General features: G+C 42.4%; 1 protein-coding gene across 3 annotated transcripts; it reads left to right on the top strand.

Moving 5' to 3' along the window:
• Positions 1-11497: 11497 nt before the first annotated feature.
• Positions 11498-17803, top strand: klhl22 (kelch-like family member 22). 3 transcript variants are annotated; one of them, XM_017414494.3, is made up of 7 exons: positions 11498-12223; positions 13517-13682; positions 13771-14094; positions 14191-14600; positions 15405-15597; positions 15748-15981; positions 16662-17803. In XM_017414494.3, exons 1-7 carry the CDS (start codon positions 11976-11978, stop codon positions 16989-16991), a joined length of 1905 nt encoding a protein of 634 aa, XP_017269983.1. In that variant the 5' UTR covers positions 11498-11975; the 3' UTR covers positions 16992-17803. The 3 variants fall into 3 exon arrangements, with proteins under 3 accessions (XP_017269983.1, XP_017269985.1, XP_037833742.1); XM_017414496.3 differs by having other exon boundaries at positions 11499-12223; positions 13771-14082; XM_037977814.1 differs by having other exon boundaries at positions 12096-12223; positions 12596-13682.
• Positions 17804-18094: the final 291 nt, after the last annotated feature.

Genomic DNA, 18094 nt, shown 5'->3' with positions numbered 1-18094 from the left:
CTCAAAGTATGTGTTATGAATGACTCTCAGCTATTACCAAATCAAGTATTGGCTCAGTATCTGTTAAACTGGCTGAAATATAGACATTTTAGTCTTTTCTAAAGTGAGTTGACTGTGGTGACCATCTTGAACTGGGTTGGCTCCAAAAATTAGTCAGTTGTAGAGGTACATAAAATGATTACTTCCTGAGAGTTTCATTAAAATCCATTCAGTGGTTCATGTGATATTTTGCTAACAGACAGACAGGGTTGACTCCAACGAGTGATGCTAAAGTGTTTAAGCAAGGAGCTCACTCAACGAGTAGCACTTGGAGTATGTCTTGTGAATGACTCTCAGCTTCAACCACACCAAATTTTAGCACAATATCTGGAAAACTGGCTGAATTCTAGACATTTTTGTGTTTTTTAAGGTCAGTTGGCTGCGGCAGCCATCTCGAATCGGGCTGACTCCAAAAGCTAATAAGTTGCGGATGAGCATTCGACGATTACTTTGTGAGAGTTTCATTAAAATCCATCCACTGGTTCATGAAATGTTCTGCTAACAGACAGGCACACGGACACACACAGACGCAGGCAAAAACCTCATCATCCACCTTTCTCCCTTGTGGCGATGGACGATAAGAAGGAATCTCCAAAACTAATAACTATTTATAACGTTATCTTGCCATCATGGCAAGATAACGTTATAAATAGTTATTAGTTTTGGAGATTCCTTCTTATCGTAAATATCGCAAATATATATTTCCTCCTGGAACATGCGAGTTGTTTAGTTTCCCATCCTGTGCTCCTTTACACAACACAATGGAACCTGTTTTAGAGCATTTTTGGATGAAAATAGAAACTACTGTTACGTAAGGCATTTGTTCAAGTGTTTTTTGGGGGGAAAATTGCTAATATGATTTGGTCCGAGTGGCAATGCACATCAGGAAAGGCCTCGGCCCCATTAACAAGAAATTTGCCCCTTGTCTCCAGCGCACCGTTTTATTTTTGTTTCGCACTGACTGGGGAGCTGCTGAAACTGTGCATAAAATCCAAAACCTTTTTTTTTTGCGTAATTTAGTTTTGTTGTGATAGATGTTTTCAGTTAAGAAAGAAATAAAGAAGAAGAAAAAAGAAAGAAAGAAAGCAGAGAGGGCCTTTTTGATGCAGATCTTGGCTGGAAATACTACTTATACAGAATGGTTAGGTATTATTTGAGTTACAAAACAAAGAAATACTAAGGTATTCTTTCTATTTTGTTGCCTTATAAAATAGAACTTATATAATTTATTTTTGACAGTGAGTAATGGACCTGCACAATTGGGTTTAATGGATAAAAAATGTTTTATATATACAACAAATTTAAAAAATAGTGTGCACATATTGTATGCATTCACCCCCTCAAAGCCAGTATTTCTTGAAGCCACTGTTTGCAGCAGTTACAGCATGGGAAGCCATTTTCCCATAGTCTCACCACGACTCGCTTCTCTCTATTCGAATTTACGTGGTCTAGGTGGTTTTCGATGTAACTTATAGTGGCGCGACTTTCCGAGGCAAACGTAACAGCAATGAGCAAATAAGTGAAATAAAGTCACAAAAACACTCACCATCCTCCGCCACGGTTTGCAAAAATGTCGTTGCCGAGTCAAAGCCACCTTCCCTCTGCTGGTCGGAGCTCCGTAAATCGAGTCCATTTGGTCCATCTCCTTCTGAAATCTGTCAGTCAACAAGCATGAAAACGTCTGCACCACCTCACAGTACCGTCGTTTTATTGGATATATTAAATACAATTTTAAAAAAGTAAAACACAAAAATGAACTCTGCGGTTGTCTGCTGTCGTCAGCTTGCTTGGACCTCCCGGCTGAGGAGGTCCGAAGAAGAACGGAGCTGGAAGCGGTTGGGATCTCCCAACAGAAAGACTTTGAAGTCGACCCAAGTCAACCCAAGTGGGGCTGAGTGGACTCAATGGAAAAAGGCCAAAAGTCTCTTCAGGTCCATCCCTACGAGCTTGGTCCGTCTAACCTCTTGAAGTTTTGTCCGTTTCTCGTGACCAAACTGCAGCAACTCCTTTAGGTCGGATGGGCTGCCGCTTGTCTCCAACAATCTTTAAATCGAACCAGAGATTTTCTGTTGGATTGAGGTCTGACTTTCCACTGGACCACACCAGAACATGTAACTATTTCTCCTTAAACCAGACGAGTGTTTAGGATCATTGTTCTACTGGAAGCTGAACCTCCAACATAGTCTCAACTCTCTGGAAGTCTCAGAGGTTTCCCTCAAGATTTTTTTTATATATATATATATATATATATATATATATATATACATATATTACTCCCCCCATGTTTCCTTTAACTCTGACTAGTTTTCCCCGTCCCTGCTGATAAAAACCTATCACCACATCGTGACACTGCCACCACCGTGCCTCACTGTATTATAGGTAGGTTTGCCTCAGATGCGGTGGTGTCCTTGATGATCTAAAAGTTTGAGTTTGTTTTAATCTCACCACAGCATCCACTTCTGATGCCCTTTTTACTCAGTCTGTGAGTTTTGGTGGACGACCCTCTCCTGGCAGGTTTAATGTGATGGCATAATCTTTCCAAATTTTTTTTATTTTTTATTTATAATGATTTTAATAGAGCTCTTTTGGGATGTTCTGGTATACTTTTTATGATTCAATCATGATCCGTACTTCTGTTTTCCTCCTCCTTAAATTGGAGTATTTTGAGTAGGTCCATTACTAATAATCAAAGTGTAAATTTCATTTAACTTCCAGATTGTAAGGCACCAAAGGGAGTGAATACATTTGGAACACACTGTAAATACGCTCGTCAGTAAGGGGAATTGTTTACCAGAACAAAAGACACAGTAGATAATGGAACTTTTATGTTGTAAATGCTAATAAAACATATCGGAGGCGACAACGTAAATATTAATTAGGTGCAAAGGTCTGCCTGGTCTATGAATTGCTGTTTGCAGCTCAGTCATAAAGTAAGAATAAAAAGCTCAGAAAGATTTACAGTCACTCACAAAGGTACAAAAACACGGTTCAATGCCAACATTTTAAATGACTGACTAATACATTCTTACTGATTGTTAATTTTTAAGACCGACAACTTGGTTTGTGCAATTTTTTTCTGTAATTTATATGATAACGTTTTTTCCTTTTTGTAATATTTAGACAAACACATTTTTATTTATTCCGTTTGAACTGATGTCCTCATCCAGTATCACATCCACTAAGAATATTTCTTGAACATAAGTAGATAGTTTTTTTGTGTGGTCTGAGGAACATAAGCTCACTGTTGGCTTCATAAGCTTGTATTAACTTTAGCAAAAAAAAAAAACAACTTCTCTGTGATGTCAGCTCAAATAAATCTGTGGCGAAATGAGGTGAATCTGAGGCTACGAAAACAACAAACAGCAAAAATATTTTCATGGCGCACCCCCCACAGTGGTCTAAATTTGTCAAATATTTTTCTGATTACAAACACAGCACTGCGCAATCTATCAATGGATGTTTTCTACAACTGATTAGCTTTTGGAGTCAACATGTTCGAGAAAACTAAGCCAATACAAAAATAGTCAGAACAGTTTTACAGATGTTGAGGTGGAATTTGGTGTGAAAGTAGCTCAGAGACATCCTGAACACGTACTCTGAAGGCTTACTTATTGTGCATGAATTGTGTTGTTAAGTTGCGTTATTGCCATTAAGAGTTAGCAAAATGCCTCATGAACCACTGAGCCTTTTTTAATGAAATGCTCATAAAGTAATCATTGGTTGTCCATCTGCTAGATTAACTTTTGGAGACAGCATTATTCAAGATAGTCATCCCAGTTTATCTGCGTTAGCATCACAAAAATATCTGTAACTTACATAAAGTGAACTCAGTTTAAAACACAGATGTGAAATTTTCATCTCGCAATAAAATGTTCAGTTTGTTCGTCTCTTTTTATTCTTGCTTTAATGAACCTGTACGTATGAAAGTAAATCTTAACGTCCTGTTACTGGTGCTGTTCTTTAAACTGTGACACGGTCTTCCCCGCAGTATTACAGCCTCTGGCAACGGACTGAGCTGAAGTGATCCTTGACACCGTCACATCAACACAGTCCTACGAGCCCAGCAGAGAACAAATGCCACAGTGCCTCAGGTGCCGAGGGCTGACAAGCAACCTTCAGCCGGACAGATCGAACCTGACACCGAGCTCGCCCTCGTGCTCCTTCGCGTTAAACGTGGCTTTTGGTTGCAGCACTTCCCGGCGAGCTTCGAAAATGGAAGCAGTTATCGGCAGTGAGCCATCAGGTGCAAATCAATATCTTCATGGAAACAGTGAACTGGGTCTGCCTGTGTGCTCGCCCTGTCAGTAAACCGTCGACAAGATGACGGCTGGAGGCACTTCCTTAGGCAGTCGGCATGTAAACACGTTTAATCTTAGTGTTTATGAAATTAAAAAGAATTCAGATGGTTGCATATTAAATTAAAATAAGCCTTTTGATACTTTCAGCGTTTAACTAGCATGTTGCTAAGTTTGGCTTTTCACAGACCTGAACTATAACTATAACTTATCACTTCTCTCCCTTTATGCCTGGGTGGGTGCATTGTGTGTACTGATTGTGTAAAATTTCAACCAAGTCATTAAACGTGGCGACTTCCACTGCACTGCTGCTGGAGTCTGGTCCTGTCTGAAATCAGCATTCAGGCACGCTGGAATTTTAGTTTTTATCGTTCATTTGACTTTCCAAGGCAGAGATCAAACCTTGTGCTGTGAAATCATCCCTTTTGATGTCAAATGTTCCAGTTTCTGAGCTGACATCTGAACATAGATTTCCTTTAAAGTCAGATTTTGGCGTTAGCAGTTATTCTAGCTGCTGATCATAAAAAAGTAGGTTTTGTTATTTTTGGACAGAGCCAGGCGGTTCCTCTCATTTCTAATATTTATTCTTAGCCTAATGTCTCCAGGTGGTTATTGCACTTTATGAGCGTAAAGAACAAACAACTTGCTCGCAAAAGCTAAACGCTTCTGGGGTGAAAGCACCACATTGACGGTTTCACTCGGCGATCTTCAGCAGCCATTGCTGAAAATTCTCTGCAAGAAATGAGGAGAGGACTCTGTGGTTATTTGCTTTCTCACATGCCACCTCTCTGGAACATCTTTGGAAAATTTCACGCCTGCAGTGGATGTGTGAAAGTGGCTTAAGCGTCGCAGCATTACTTTAGACTCAGTGCTGGTGCCCGTTTCACTTTGCTTCTCAGTCACAACCAGTCGGGGAATGTGCTGAACATAGTATGAAACAAAAACTAGAAAAAAATCTGCGTTTTCTGCAAACATGCACGCCGGTGATGCTGAGCGCTAAATGACTGCTGAAATCTGTTGAAGAAGCTGAAACTGTATGGGTAAAATTAAAAATGATAAGAACAAAATCTAAAATTAGCAGAACAGAAAAGCTAAAAGGTAAAACCAGGAAAACAATAGCTGTAGCAAAAGCTAAGACCTGCAAAACAGTAGCTAAAATATAAAATCAGCACAACAATTATTAAAAGCTGAAACCACACCTGAAACCTAAAGGTATCAGAACAGTAGCTGAAAGATAAATTTAGCAAAACATTAGGTAGAATCCAAAATAAGTAAATTCAGTAGCTTAAAGCTAAAACCAGCAAAACAGTTGTTAACAGCTAAAACTAGCAAAACAATAATTAAAAGCTAAAACTAAAAAAAATTGTAGCCCAAAGCTAAATTTTACAAAACAGCAAACAGAATCTAAAGTAAGCAAAAGAGTAGCTTAAAGCTAAAACTAGCAAAATAATAGCTAAAACTAGCATAACAGCAGCTAAAAGTTAAAACTGAAACAGGTATGCTGAAGTGGACTTCAAAGAGCACAAAATTCTTGAGTGATCTGAAGTGATCTTTATCCATTTTTATATCAAAAATTTGTAATTAAAGTTAAATAATTCAAAAGACGCTAAAGCTGCAAAAACCAAAAGTCACAGCAGTGATGTCCTGATTGAGTTGAACATTCTGATTCCAGAATGGCTGAAATAATTGAAAGGATGCTGAAGAAAGAGTCTAAAAAAACATAACAATAAAACTATAAGCTGGAATATGGTAGTGTGAATGCTGGCTGCAAGTGATTTCACTCTACGTGCTTCTAAAAATATACATTTAGTATTGAGGAATAAACTGATTTTACTTTGGAAAATGAGGAAGAACAGACAGTAAGAGAGGAAAATTAAATATATAAAGCAAGCGTCTAATATTAGGATTTAATAAAACCTAGCTGCCTTAGCTGACTGAAAGGCAGTATCAATCCTATGTGTGTCAGTCTCTGTGACCTTTGACCTTTAATTCATATGAATGATCAGCATGCCCTTCCTGCTTTCTTAGACCACATTACTATTCATCTCAGCCCCGAGCACATCTGCGTGCACCACAGCCATTTTTTTTTGCTGCCTTACTATTGTCTTTCCCATCATATGATTCAAAATTTACAATTACATTGTCACTGCAAGCAGGGTGGTGGATGTCACTCCCCAGAATAGCCCAAATCACAGAACCAACGGGTTAAAGCTGAATGTAGAGGTGGTGCAGAAGCCCTGTTCAGACAGATAGGATCATCCTGAACTCAGGACTGTAGCTTACCCCAGTTAAAATTTGACAAACCATTGGTCCCACTTATCTTAACTCTATTAAGATAAGTGGCAAAAGCAAAAAGCAATAATGTTTTTTTCCCGTGTTTGTCTGTTGTGTAAGCAAAATGTCTCATGAACCTGTAGGCAGATTTTAATGAAATACTGGACAAGCTGCAAGTGATTAACCTTTGGAGTCAACTCAGTTCAAGATGGCTTCATAGACTTTAAATAAAAAAAAATTGAATAAAACAATCAGTTATGCAGATGGTGAGCTAAAATTTGATGTGGTAGTAGCTGAGAGTCATTCACTTTAACTCACAGTGTGACATCTCACAGTATCGTATGAGACTGCATATAACGTTTTTTTTAAGGTTCGACCAAAACAGCTTTATGATTTCTCAACATAAGATGATGGCATGTAAGTTGGCGGGCAATATGCATTTTTTCAAGTAATGCGGGGACTATTTTTTCTGAAAGCATTGGCGAGGACAGCAGTTATCATCAGTGAATGAGAAAATTTACTAAGTCCACAATAAGCGCAATGCAAAATGAAATGTGTCACTTTTACGCTAAACTCTTGTTTCTGACCTTCCGGCAGCATTGAAGGGAAAGTGTTAGCGACACAGACCGATCCTCTCCTCGGAGAGCTGCTGTTGAGGCAGACTGTCGCTCAGCTATCTGGTGCTATAATGTCCCCACTCGCTGTCTTGTGTAATACTTTCCTCTGGGAAATGCCCAGTTTCCTGATGCGTGTGGGCCATGTGTGGAGGAGAAGAAAAAAAAAAAAATAGGATTCCTCCTCATTCTGCCTCTGCAAAAAGATGCAGCATCACCACTAAGCCTCGTGCAGTTGTTAAATGCATGATGTGCCAAACTTGATTTTACACTAACCGACAATTTGTTCACACCGGCACACACTGGTTGGTTTAAATATTTTAACAGCCTTCGTTTTACTTTCCTCCCTGGTTTGGAGGGAAGTTTCTTCTTCTATTTCTTCTTCTGAAAAGGAGTTTGACCCCTGTGAGGAAAACAAAAAACAGAAATACTGTTTCAGCTGACTTAGGAGTTGACTTCGTGGTCAAGAACCAACCTAAATGATCCATCCATTTTCTTTACCTGCTTCTTCTTTCCAGGTCACAGGGAGCTGGTGTCTATCTCCAGCCATCACTATACGAGAGGCGGGGGACACCGAGGACAGGTCGCAGGTCCATCACAGGGACACATAGAGACAGATGTTCCACATAAACAAGGATTTTGGCAAAATGAGTGAGGACATCCAGCCGTCTCTGGAGGCATACTTCACAGTGGAAACATCATTTAAAGTTGAAACGGGTCATAGAAAGTTGGACTGTATGTGCCTGAACTTGCATTTTGACACCTTTAATGGTTTTTACACAATCCCCGTTTGGGTTTTATGATTTTTGGAGATTTTACCACAGAATTTTCAAGTTAGAGCGCACTGGTTTCACGCACTCTAACCCTTGAGCTGTCTAAACTTTTCAAAATTTCTGCAAACTCTTCTTACTCTCACAAACTTTACACTTCTAATACATTAAAAATTTTGTCATTTTGGTCTTCTTTCATCCAATGTGTCTCTCACCACTGCAGCATTGATGGTTTTCTCCCAAATCGCCCCAGAATGTAGGATGAACACACCCAAACGCTCATTAACTTCCATTGTGTCTGCGTTCAGAATTTTCTCTTTCTTTTAACTTGTCATAACTCTAACGTTAAACAGTGCAGACGCATAAAATATACATGTGATGACCAGGCTCTTCTGCTGCTTACAGTTCAGGAGTTATTTCAGTACGACTTACAGTTTTTATACAGGGACTCTTTGTCCGAGGCTTACTTTCTACTCTGTGTTTCTGTCTGCATGTCTTGTTAAGAGTGCTGTCAGGGAGTGAGAGACACAGGTGTGTGGTTACTCACAGAAATCTGTCTCATGGCAGTGTAAATGAACCAACACTATTTTTCATTTGGGTGGAGCTAAGATTCAGCTCGTCTTTTTTAACCCAGTTGACAGCCTCCATCAAAGAGCAGCCCTGGAAGTTGTTGCGTTACAGGATTTTAGTCTGGAAGGAAGAAAAAGAAGAAAAAGAAATGGATTGCTCTGCCTCACAATCACCAAGCAGCCCGAGGGGAAATTGCACACGCCACGCTCACACCTAAGTCACTTAAAACGGTCCTTTCAACCTCTGAATCATGGAGCAGCGAGTGCGGGTGATGAAGCAGGCCCGGCTCGTTGCTCGCTGCTCGCTGCTCCCGCTCCTTCATCAGCTTCCTGCTTCTGGATTTGGACACGCACTCCCCTCGCTGACAGCATACTCGACTCTACAGTTTAAGCTTAAACACGCTGTATCCTGTTATTCTACGTGTATTCTAAAAACCTGTTTTAAACTCAAGTCAAGTGCACAGGAAAAATGGAGAGGTTTTTTCGGTGAACTGACAGTCACAGCTTGTGCTCTGCTGTCCCAAACTAATCAGCTGTATTGTCCTTCGGCCTGCCAGCTTCTTTTCTTATCAGATGTAGCAAACAGAAGCCGTGCTGTGCGACATGACTGCAGCATTCACATTTTCCTTACAACCAGCTGTCCTGCCCTGCTTCTTGTTAGAGCCCATTGTGCTCACAGCTCGCACATACCGTCTCTTCCATGCCTGCTTGAAACTAAGGGCACCTTAAGAAAACCCCAGTCCATGATTGCTTTAGTTTGGCGTAAAGGTGTTTTAAAGGACTCAAAGTGTTGTTTAAGCCGGACGGCTGGAGCATTTTGTGTGTCTCTAATCGCTAATGACAACCTCTCTTCTCAGGTCTGTTTGAGGTAGAACTTGAAAGCTAATACTGTGAATTCAACCCACTTTGTTTTTCGCTTGTCATTTTCGTTCCCGCGGACTTCGGCGCACCCTCTCCTGATGAAAGGAGACGTTCTGCTAATGCACCGGAATGCTGCACTCTCGATAATTTGGCCAAACCAACAGGGCTCTTTGTGACGTTTAGGAGGGTTCATCAAAAACCTCTAACGCACAACCAAAAAGAACAGCGACGAGGAAAGATTCTGAAAAATAAAACGTTTGAAGTGTGTCGATGCGGCCCCCGCTCAAAACTCCAACACGCAACGACTGTCTTCTATAAAGTCCAACAGATTTATAATTTTGGGACATTTATAATAAGCTAAGCTGACAAAACGTCCACGTTAAAGAGGATCTAAAGACATGTCAAAGCTGCTGCCAGTGGCTCATTAGGGTCACCATGGTAACCACACCTGTGTCTGTCACTGCCTGATAGCACTCTTAATGAGACATGCAGACAGAACACTGTGTGAAAACTGTAAGTTGTATTGAAAAACAAATCTTGTCAAAGCAGCAAAGGCACGAGTCATCAACAAACGCCAGTTTTTGTGTTGGAGATATGACAAGTTAAAACGACCCTTCGTTTTCAGTTTTGAAGAGAAAATTTTCAGATTCAGCGGGAGTCAATGAGAGTTTGGGTGTGTAGACTCTGCATTCTGAGGGGATTTAGGAGAAAGCCACGAGTTTTATAGCGATGGACGACACGCTGAGTGAAAGAAGATAAAAAAGTGCCCACATTTTGATGCAGAAACTGTATATAAGAAGTGTAAAGTTTGCCATTTTCTTTTTAAAGTTTAGGTAGCTCAAAGGTTAGTGACGTCATTGCACTCTAAGTTGAACCTTTGGTGATAAAATCTCCTAAAATTATAAATATTAAACTTTGATTACGTAAAAACGTAAAGATATCAAATTGTCAGTGTAATCATGTAAAGTAAAACTTTACGTGACTCGTTTAAATTATCAAAGAGGGATGGGTTTTTCATCACTATTAATAAATATTTCTGCACTCAAAGAAAAAAATATGCCCTTCCCTGCCTCTCAGTTTTCCTTAGGCGCCGCACAGCGATCTACATTAGATTGGAAAATAGATCAAGTGATGGATTTTTACTGCAATGTTTTTGCAAGTAGGCAAGAAAAAAACCCCACTCTGCGTGTCAGAGAATGATGCATGAAAACTAAAGCTATGACAGAAGATGAATGAGGCCGTAAAGCCTGAGCAACAACATGGAAGCCGGAGTTATTTATGTACAGAGTAGGCATCATAACTTGCTGCTGACGTCTTCCTAGAAGCTCATGCAGTTATCAGAAAAGTGGGAAATCAGTCTGAAAAGCATTTGATTACATGGAAATATAAAGACTGCGAGGGCAAACAGTGACAAATACAACACACAGTTGAAATGGCTGATTAAAATAATTACTTTAGACCTGGCACACTGACGTTTTCAGTTTTATTACCACTAAGATTTCATGCTACTTTGTCAGAAAAAAACTGATCACTATGTGCAATACCTTGAGTCACATTTTGAAAAATTATAATATCACAGTGGTGTAAAATTAAGGAAATTGCAATAACTTTAGGTTATGTGCCAAAAAAACTGCAATTAAGTACAAATACATTAGGGTATACGGTATACGTACTAGTGAATAATTATGGCATTATGAGTGACGATTCATTTGAGCAGTTCAGCTTATGAACATTACTAATATTTGAGCATCAAACAGCGCCCTCCTGTGTCTAACAAAGTTATAACGTTGAATCATGTGATTAAAAAAGCTGTATAATGTATCATTCCCATCACATCTAATCATTTCATTAGTTAAAAATGGGTTAAGACGGAAAATGAGTTCTACTTTTCCACAATGCAAACTTTATTTTAAAAGAAAACCTGACTCTTTCACCTTTTCCCCCTTCAAAACACAAAGACGCACACGATTGGCTGAATTTCAGGAAGTGGGCGGGACCGCTGGGACAGCTGGAACCAATAGGCGTTTGAGCCCCTGGTCTCACACCAAAAAGTGAACATTCTTGTTTTGATTTGTCACAAAAACCGAGAGCGTCTCTTTTCTGCGCTGCACGTAAAATTCCGCGGCGTCGTGAAGGAGCCGATGTCTCAGTGTGAGCTGGTTTGACGAGCAGCACCACATTTCTGTACATTCGTGTTGTTGCAGTTTATAAGTGTCGGGTTTGCTGGTTTTTAAAGAGCGCTGGGACAGCTGCTATGCTAGCAGGCTAACCAGCTTTTTTAGCTTGATAAGAACATGGGCTGACCGTGTAGCAGGGAGGTGACAACTAGCAGGTAGACGGTGAAACTGCGCGCTCCTAAATATATTTATCCCTTTATAAGAGCTTTACAGCTTAAATTGGCACTGTTTGAGTTAATAAAATAGATGTAACCATGTTGCACTGATATTTCTACTCACTTTTCCCTAGCTACGTTGTTTGCTTTCGTTTTTCGGTTGATGTCAGTTCACTGTTTCGCGAGTCTATCCGGAGAAGGGACCCTTGAGAGCTAGTGAGATGAAGCCTGAAGGTCAGAGTGCTGCTGTGGCTGAGGACAGGGAGCTGGCTCCCACGGGGAGAGGAGCTGGCTCTTCAGACCGTCCGACTCGGCAGCTCTTTAAAAGTTCGGCCCATTTCCGGAGCCTGCTGGACGGACTGCTCACCCTCAGACAGGCTGGCATCCTGTTCGATGTGGTGCTCCTGGTGGAGGGTCGACCCATCCAAGCCCACCGTATACTCCTGGCAGCCTCGTGTGATTATTTCAGGTATGCCCTGCTGTGACTCTCACCTTGCTTTGGTTTCTCCATCGGTCTCGCATAAAAAAGCTGAAATTTCCCAAAATGTATTCGGGCGAACATTTTCACAGTACAGTGCACTTAGGAATGCAGTCTAACAACCTAACATCACGAGACACAATGCCCCAGTCTGAAGTCCAGTTTAAAGGATCCTCTGCGTATTTTGAGCTTGTGATAACCATAAAAACATTTGGGTTCGCTCATCTGGTTTAAGTTATTTTAACAGAACAAAGCTGTAAACCTGAACCATGCGCTTGAAACTGTGGTTTAGTTGGATTACAGCTACTGTGAACTTCCCCTAAAAGCCTGTAGAGGTTCTGATTTAACTTAAATCTGCCGCAGACTTGACTGAAGACTTCAGCATCAGGACAGTTTCATACAGCTAAGATCCAGTCTTCCGCTGCCAAGTTCTGGGTCTGCCTGGGATCTCTTCTTAGTGTCCAGGAGGGGTCATTATCAGATGCCTGACCCACCTCAGCCGACTCTTTTTGCGTCTCTACCCCGAGCTCCCCTCGATGACGGAGCACCTAGGAAGAGGAAGCTCGTTTCAGCTGCTTGTATCCGGGATCTCATTCTTTCAATCATGAGCCATACCTCACAACCATAGGTGAAGGTTGGAATATAGATGGACCTATTGGCTCTTTTTCTTTTCTATCACAACGTACCGGAGAAACACCATCGCTACGATCTCAAAGTGAATAAACATGTGGACAGTTATGGCAGAAATGAAACATTCAACAATTCCTCAGTTTATAAGATGATTACAAATTTGGGAGCCATTGTATTAACAGTAGTTACAGTAAAAATGGCTAAGTTCTCTATGTAAATGATAATACACTAGGCATCTGATAGCTTGCCAAGGATAACGCAACATTCACCTAACGAGGGATTTCACAAGAGCAGCAGTTACAGAACCCATTGTGCGTCACACTGACACGACTGACAATGCAAAACCACAACAATCAGACAGCGGGCACGCCTGATTCCTTCTGTCCCATTACCGTGGATGTCTTTAGTCATGCACCTGAACTGAGCGGCTCAGAGGGATGAGTTTCCTGTTTTGCTCTTCACTTCGTTTTTCCAGGAAACTGATTCTGAATTATGGGTTTCGTCAGGCGTGCAGTTCATGCTCAGTATGTACAATTATAACATGACTGGGAGCTTTTGGATATGTCCAATTGTTCCGATGCCAGTCAAATCATGACGTGACACGCGTCATCGCTGGCTGATCAGATCGAAGCATGCTTCACCTTTCTCCACCAGGGGGATGTTTGCTGGTGGCCTCCGGGAGATGCAGCAAAACGAGGTTCCAATTCACGGAGTGTCCTACACGGCCATGAAAAAGATCCTGGACTACATCTACACGGCTGAGATAGAGTTGGACCTGGAGAGCGTTCAGGAGGTCCTGATAGCGGCCACGCTGTTGCAGGTAGGGTGAAGCACGGCGGTCACTTCTTTTTCTTTTTTGTTGCCGGGTTGTTGTTCAGCTAAAATGTTGTCCCTTTTTTTTTTAACAGCTTGAAAGTGTCACTGGCTTCTGTTGCGACTTCCTGTTCTCCTGGCTGGACGAGAGCAACATTTTAGAGGTGCACCACCTGGCTGATCTCTACGGACTGCAGCAGCTTAAAGCCAGGGTCCACTCCTACATCCTCAGGAACATTCAGAGTTTGTCTCAGACAGATGTGTACAGACAGCTCCCCGAAGACGACGTCTTCAGAGCGCTGAGCAGCGACGAGCTCCAGGTGGCAAGTGAGAACGAGGTGTACGAGGCGGCGCTTCACTACCACTACAGTCCCGAGGAGGTGGAGACTGACCGGGTGTACTTGCAGGTCAGTCTGAAGGTGTGTTTTTATCTGACACTCATCTGGCATGGATCGCATCTTTTCATCGTTTTACCAAAAGCCTGAATGGTAACTAAGCGTCTGCGTCTTCCCCAGGACAATCTCAAGATGTTTGGTGCTGTGCGTTTCTGCCTGATCGAGAAGCAAACGTTGCAGAGACTCCACAGCAGGCTGAACAAGTGTCCGCTGAAGGATCTGGTGTCAGCCGCGCTGCGGTACCACGAGCAGGAGCTGTGGCAGCCCGACCTGCAGAGTCCTCTCACTCAGCCGCGCTCCACCTTCCACTGCATCCTGGGCTTCGGGGGCATGTTCGGCTCCAGGTCCCTGGCAGACAAAGAGCACCTATTCCACGTCTTCCACCCGGGCTGGAGGGAGTGGAGGAGCCTCACCGCGGCTCACGCTCCACAAATGTCCAACCAGGGCATCGCCGTCCTGAACAACTTCGTCTACTTGATCGGAGGGGATAAGAACACAAATGGGTTTCGTGCAGAGAATCGCTGCTGGAGGTGAGAGCCTCTCAGAACATTTAACGTTTTAACTGGTTCATACTACTTAGTTTAGTTTAATTTTACTACTAATAAAAACATAATTAATGACATTATTTTGTCTATTAAATGTCAGACAATGAATTAAACCAATCCCATCATTCTCAGATAAATGGCAGAGTCAGATATTAGATTAAATTTAGCTAATTAGTGCTCATTAACACCCCTTCACACTTTAGTGATCTAGACTACGAAGCAAGTTCACCTAAACCAGGATTATTAAATGGTTGTTTTCCACGGACTCGGCTCGGCTCGACACAGCGCAGGGTTCTGAGTCTTTCCATTGGGTCGTTCTGCCCTCTTTCAGCTCACTTCTTTGTACTTCTTAGTACCTACTTGGACGGGGTTCCAAGGGAGCCGAGTTGAGCTGAAGATTTGACGTCAGCAGACTGCAGGCTGTTGATTGGTCAGAGAGCGACGTCTATCATAAAAGCATCAATAACAGTAACAGCCATCTTCTGTTTTATGTGGCGTAGAAGTTCAGTTCTGCTGAGGTCTCTCTCTTGAAGCCGATTTTTTTAATCAAATGTAATGATGCAACTCGTGGAGTAAGAGAGAAGCCCCCCTCCTGTTGTGCACTTGTAGCTTTTTAATTTAATTTTTTTAAGAACGGTTGTGTGTCCTTCAAAAGGTGGCGTGTGGACTTATGTGATCTGCTCTGGAGCAGTGTGTTTGTATAAGTTGGTTGGTGAAAATACTAAAACTCTGTTCAGCTGTTGTTTGAGTTTGTATTTCCTTCTTCTGACTCGTGCCGCTCCCTTTCAGATACGACCCTCGTCACAACCGGTGGTGCTCCATCCAGCCTCTCCAGCAGCAGCACGCAGACCACTGCGTTTGTGTGGTGGGCGGCCATATTTACACCATCGGAGGGCGCGACTACGAAAGTGAGCTGGACTCAGTGGAGCGCTACGACCCGCACACCAACACGTGGGAGTTTGTGTCGCCTTTGAAGAGAGAGGTGAGACTTCTCAGGGCTGCAAGACAAAATAATAAAAAAAAAAACAAATGCATGTAATGCTTTTATTGTCCACAAGATGGTGCCATACGCTGCCCTGTTTGATTTGATTTTTTTTTTTTTCTTCAATTCTGGTCTGATCTCCTCTTTTAGGTGTATGCCCACGCCGGGGCTGTGGCGGGCGGTAAGATCTATATAACGTGCGGGCGTCGAGGGGCAGCGTACCTCAGAGAGACGTACTGCTTCGACCCTGCGGCCAATCAGTGGGGAGCGTGCGCAGAGGGGCCGGTGGAGCGGGCGTGGCATGGCATGGCTGCTGTTAATGGACGTGTGTATGTCATCGGGGGGAGCAACCATGAGCGCGGGTTTCGACGTGACGTCCTGAAGGTACGGACGCCATGAGTCACCGCTGCACTCAGTCAGGACAGAGTAGCCTCAAGTTTTTTTCTGCCCACTACATTGTGGTTTCCCCTCACACACACTGTGTGTTTTAATGAAAACCTCCGTGAGCTGAGCAGCCAGAGTATGAGTCAGAGCAGCACATTTTGGCTTCAATCATTTCTGTTTGAACAGCTCTTTTGTGAAACAGAAATTAGTTATCACCCCGCTGCAGAGAGGTGAAAGGTGTGTGTGTGTGTCTGTCTGTTAACAAAATATCTCATGAACCACTAGATATATTTTAATGAAACTTTACATACTAATCATTAGGTGTACATCGACAACTGGTTACCTTTTGAAGTCAGCCCGATTCAAGATGGCCGCCACAGCCAACAACCTTAAAGACACAAACATAGCTTCAGTTTTACAGATATTGTGCTAACATTTAGTGTGGTAGTAGTTGATAGTCATTCACAACAGGTACTGTACTCTCTGTGGGACATTTCAAAATATCACATGAAATCATGCCTGACGTTAGTTCCAAGGTTTGACCAAAATGACTACAACTCTGTTATTTTTCAAAATAAGATGATCTTAGTCATTAACTCTGGCATGAAAGGCGGCGGGTGACGTGCATTCCTTCGAGGAACGCTAAGCTTTTAATGATTTTGCTCCTCTTTTCCTTGCAGATGGCATGTTTTGACCCCGCAGCCAACTCTTGGTCTCTGTTGAGCCCCCTCCCTTCCGGTCACGGAGAGCCCGGCGTGGCCGTGCTGGACGGTCGCATCTACGTGCTGGGGGGGCGCTCGCACGACGAAGGCAACAGGACGAAACACGTTCACGTGTACGACCCGGACTCGGACGAGTGGGAAAGCGAGACCGAGTTGAAGAAGCGCGTCTCGGGCCTGGCGGCCAGCGTCGTGCTCCTGCCCCTGGCCGTGATCGCTCAGGCCAGGAGCTGGGAGCAGCGCACCAAGGCCTCAGACGTTGACAACTCGGAGGACTCCAATGAGGACTGAAGCAGCTTTTGTGAGCACTTCCTGTCCAGCACCTTGACTCTGGTGCACATATTTTTTAACGCGTCCTCTTTTGCTTGACTTTGAGTGCCTCTGAACTGCTGCCGCTCAGCACTTTTGCACACGTTTCTTCTAAGATCTGTGGTACGCGCACATCATCCGGTGATTCAGACCAGTGGAAATGCTGCTACACTTTGTTGCTATTTGTCAAGCGATGTGACATGAATCACTGAACACTTCTGGCTATTCACAAACATGAGATTGTTAAAAAGGCTCCATCCTCCTTCCTTCAGGACTTTTTGTTACAGGATCTTTTAAAATCGAGAGTTTCTCAGGCAGCTGGGTGTCGTTTCTTGGTTCGCTCTGTTGTCGGGCTCTTTAATAAAGTTACAAAGCTACTGAACGGTCGTCTCACTAGACTGCTCACTCGTGCCTTGTTGTGTGCTCACATCGTCAGAATGCGACGTCCGGAAGTGACACGTAAACCAGGTTTTTGTGTAACGACAACCGAACCATTACTGGCTTTTTTTTTTTTTTGATTCGCTCTCTTGTTTTGAAAGGTTCCAGCTCGGAGTGACGGTGTTCCTACGAGCATCTCTTTGTTACTTCTGCTCATTTTTTATCACCTCTTGTCCCTCTGCATCTTGTGCTTATGTAGCAAAACCAAAAACCAAGTCTCTCGTGTGAATTTTGTTTGGATATGACATGGGTTATGTCGGGAAAAGAAACCAGTGAATCAGTGCCCCTCACATTGTAAGGATACACTACTTAAGATTTGTTTTGTAATTTAATAAAAAGAGTAATCTATATGAGTATATATTGTACAGTGCTTGTGTATTTAGGGCCTAAATTTCAGCTATTTTTTTTATTTTTTATTTTATTTTTTTTATGATTAGGAGTCATGGAAACATGAAGTTGGGAGTTTTATCTGAGTAATGACATTTAAACTTTTATTTTTTTTACTTTGTCTTTAAATATTGCTCATCTCTGAAGGGGAAAGGGCAATAATGTTTTTGCTTGTGTGTGTGTGTGTGTGTGTGTGTGTATTTTTCTGTAGTGTCAAAACACTTCATGAAACCACAGGATGGATTTTAAGGAAACCACTG

Source organism: Kryptolebias marmoratus, linkage group LG1, assembly GCF_001649575.2.
Source record: "Kryptolebias marmoratus isolate JLee-2015 linkage group LG1, ASM164957v2, whole genome shotgun sequence".
NCBI lineage: Eukaryota > Metazoa > Chordata > Actinopteri > Cyprinodontiformes > Rivulidae > Kryptolebias > Kryptolebias marmoratus.
The sequence above is the reverse complement of the archived record's forward strand: the minus strand, read 5'-3'. Positions and strand labels throughout refer to the sequence as shown.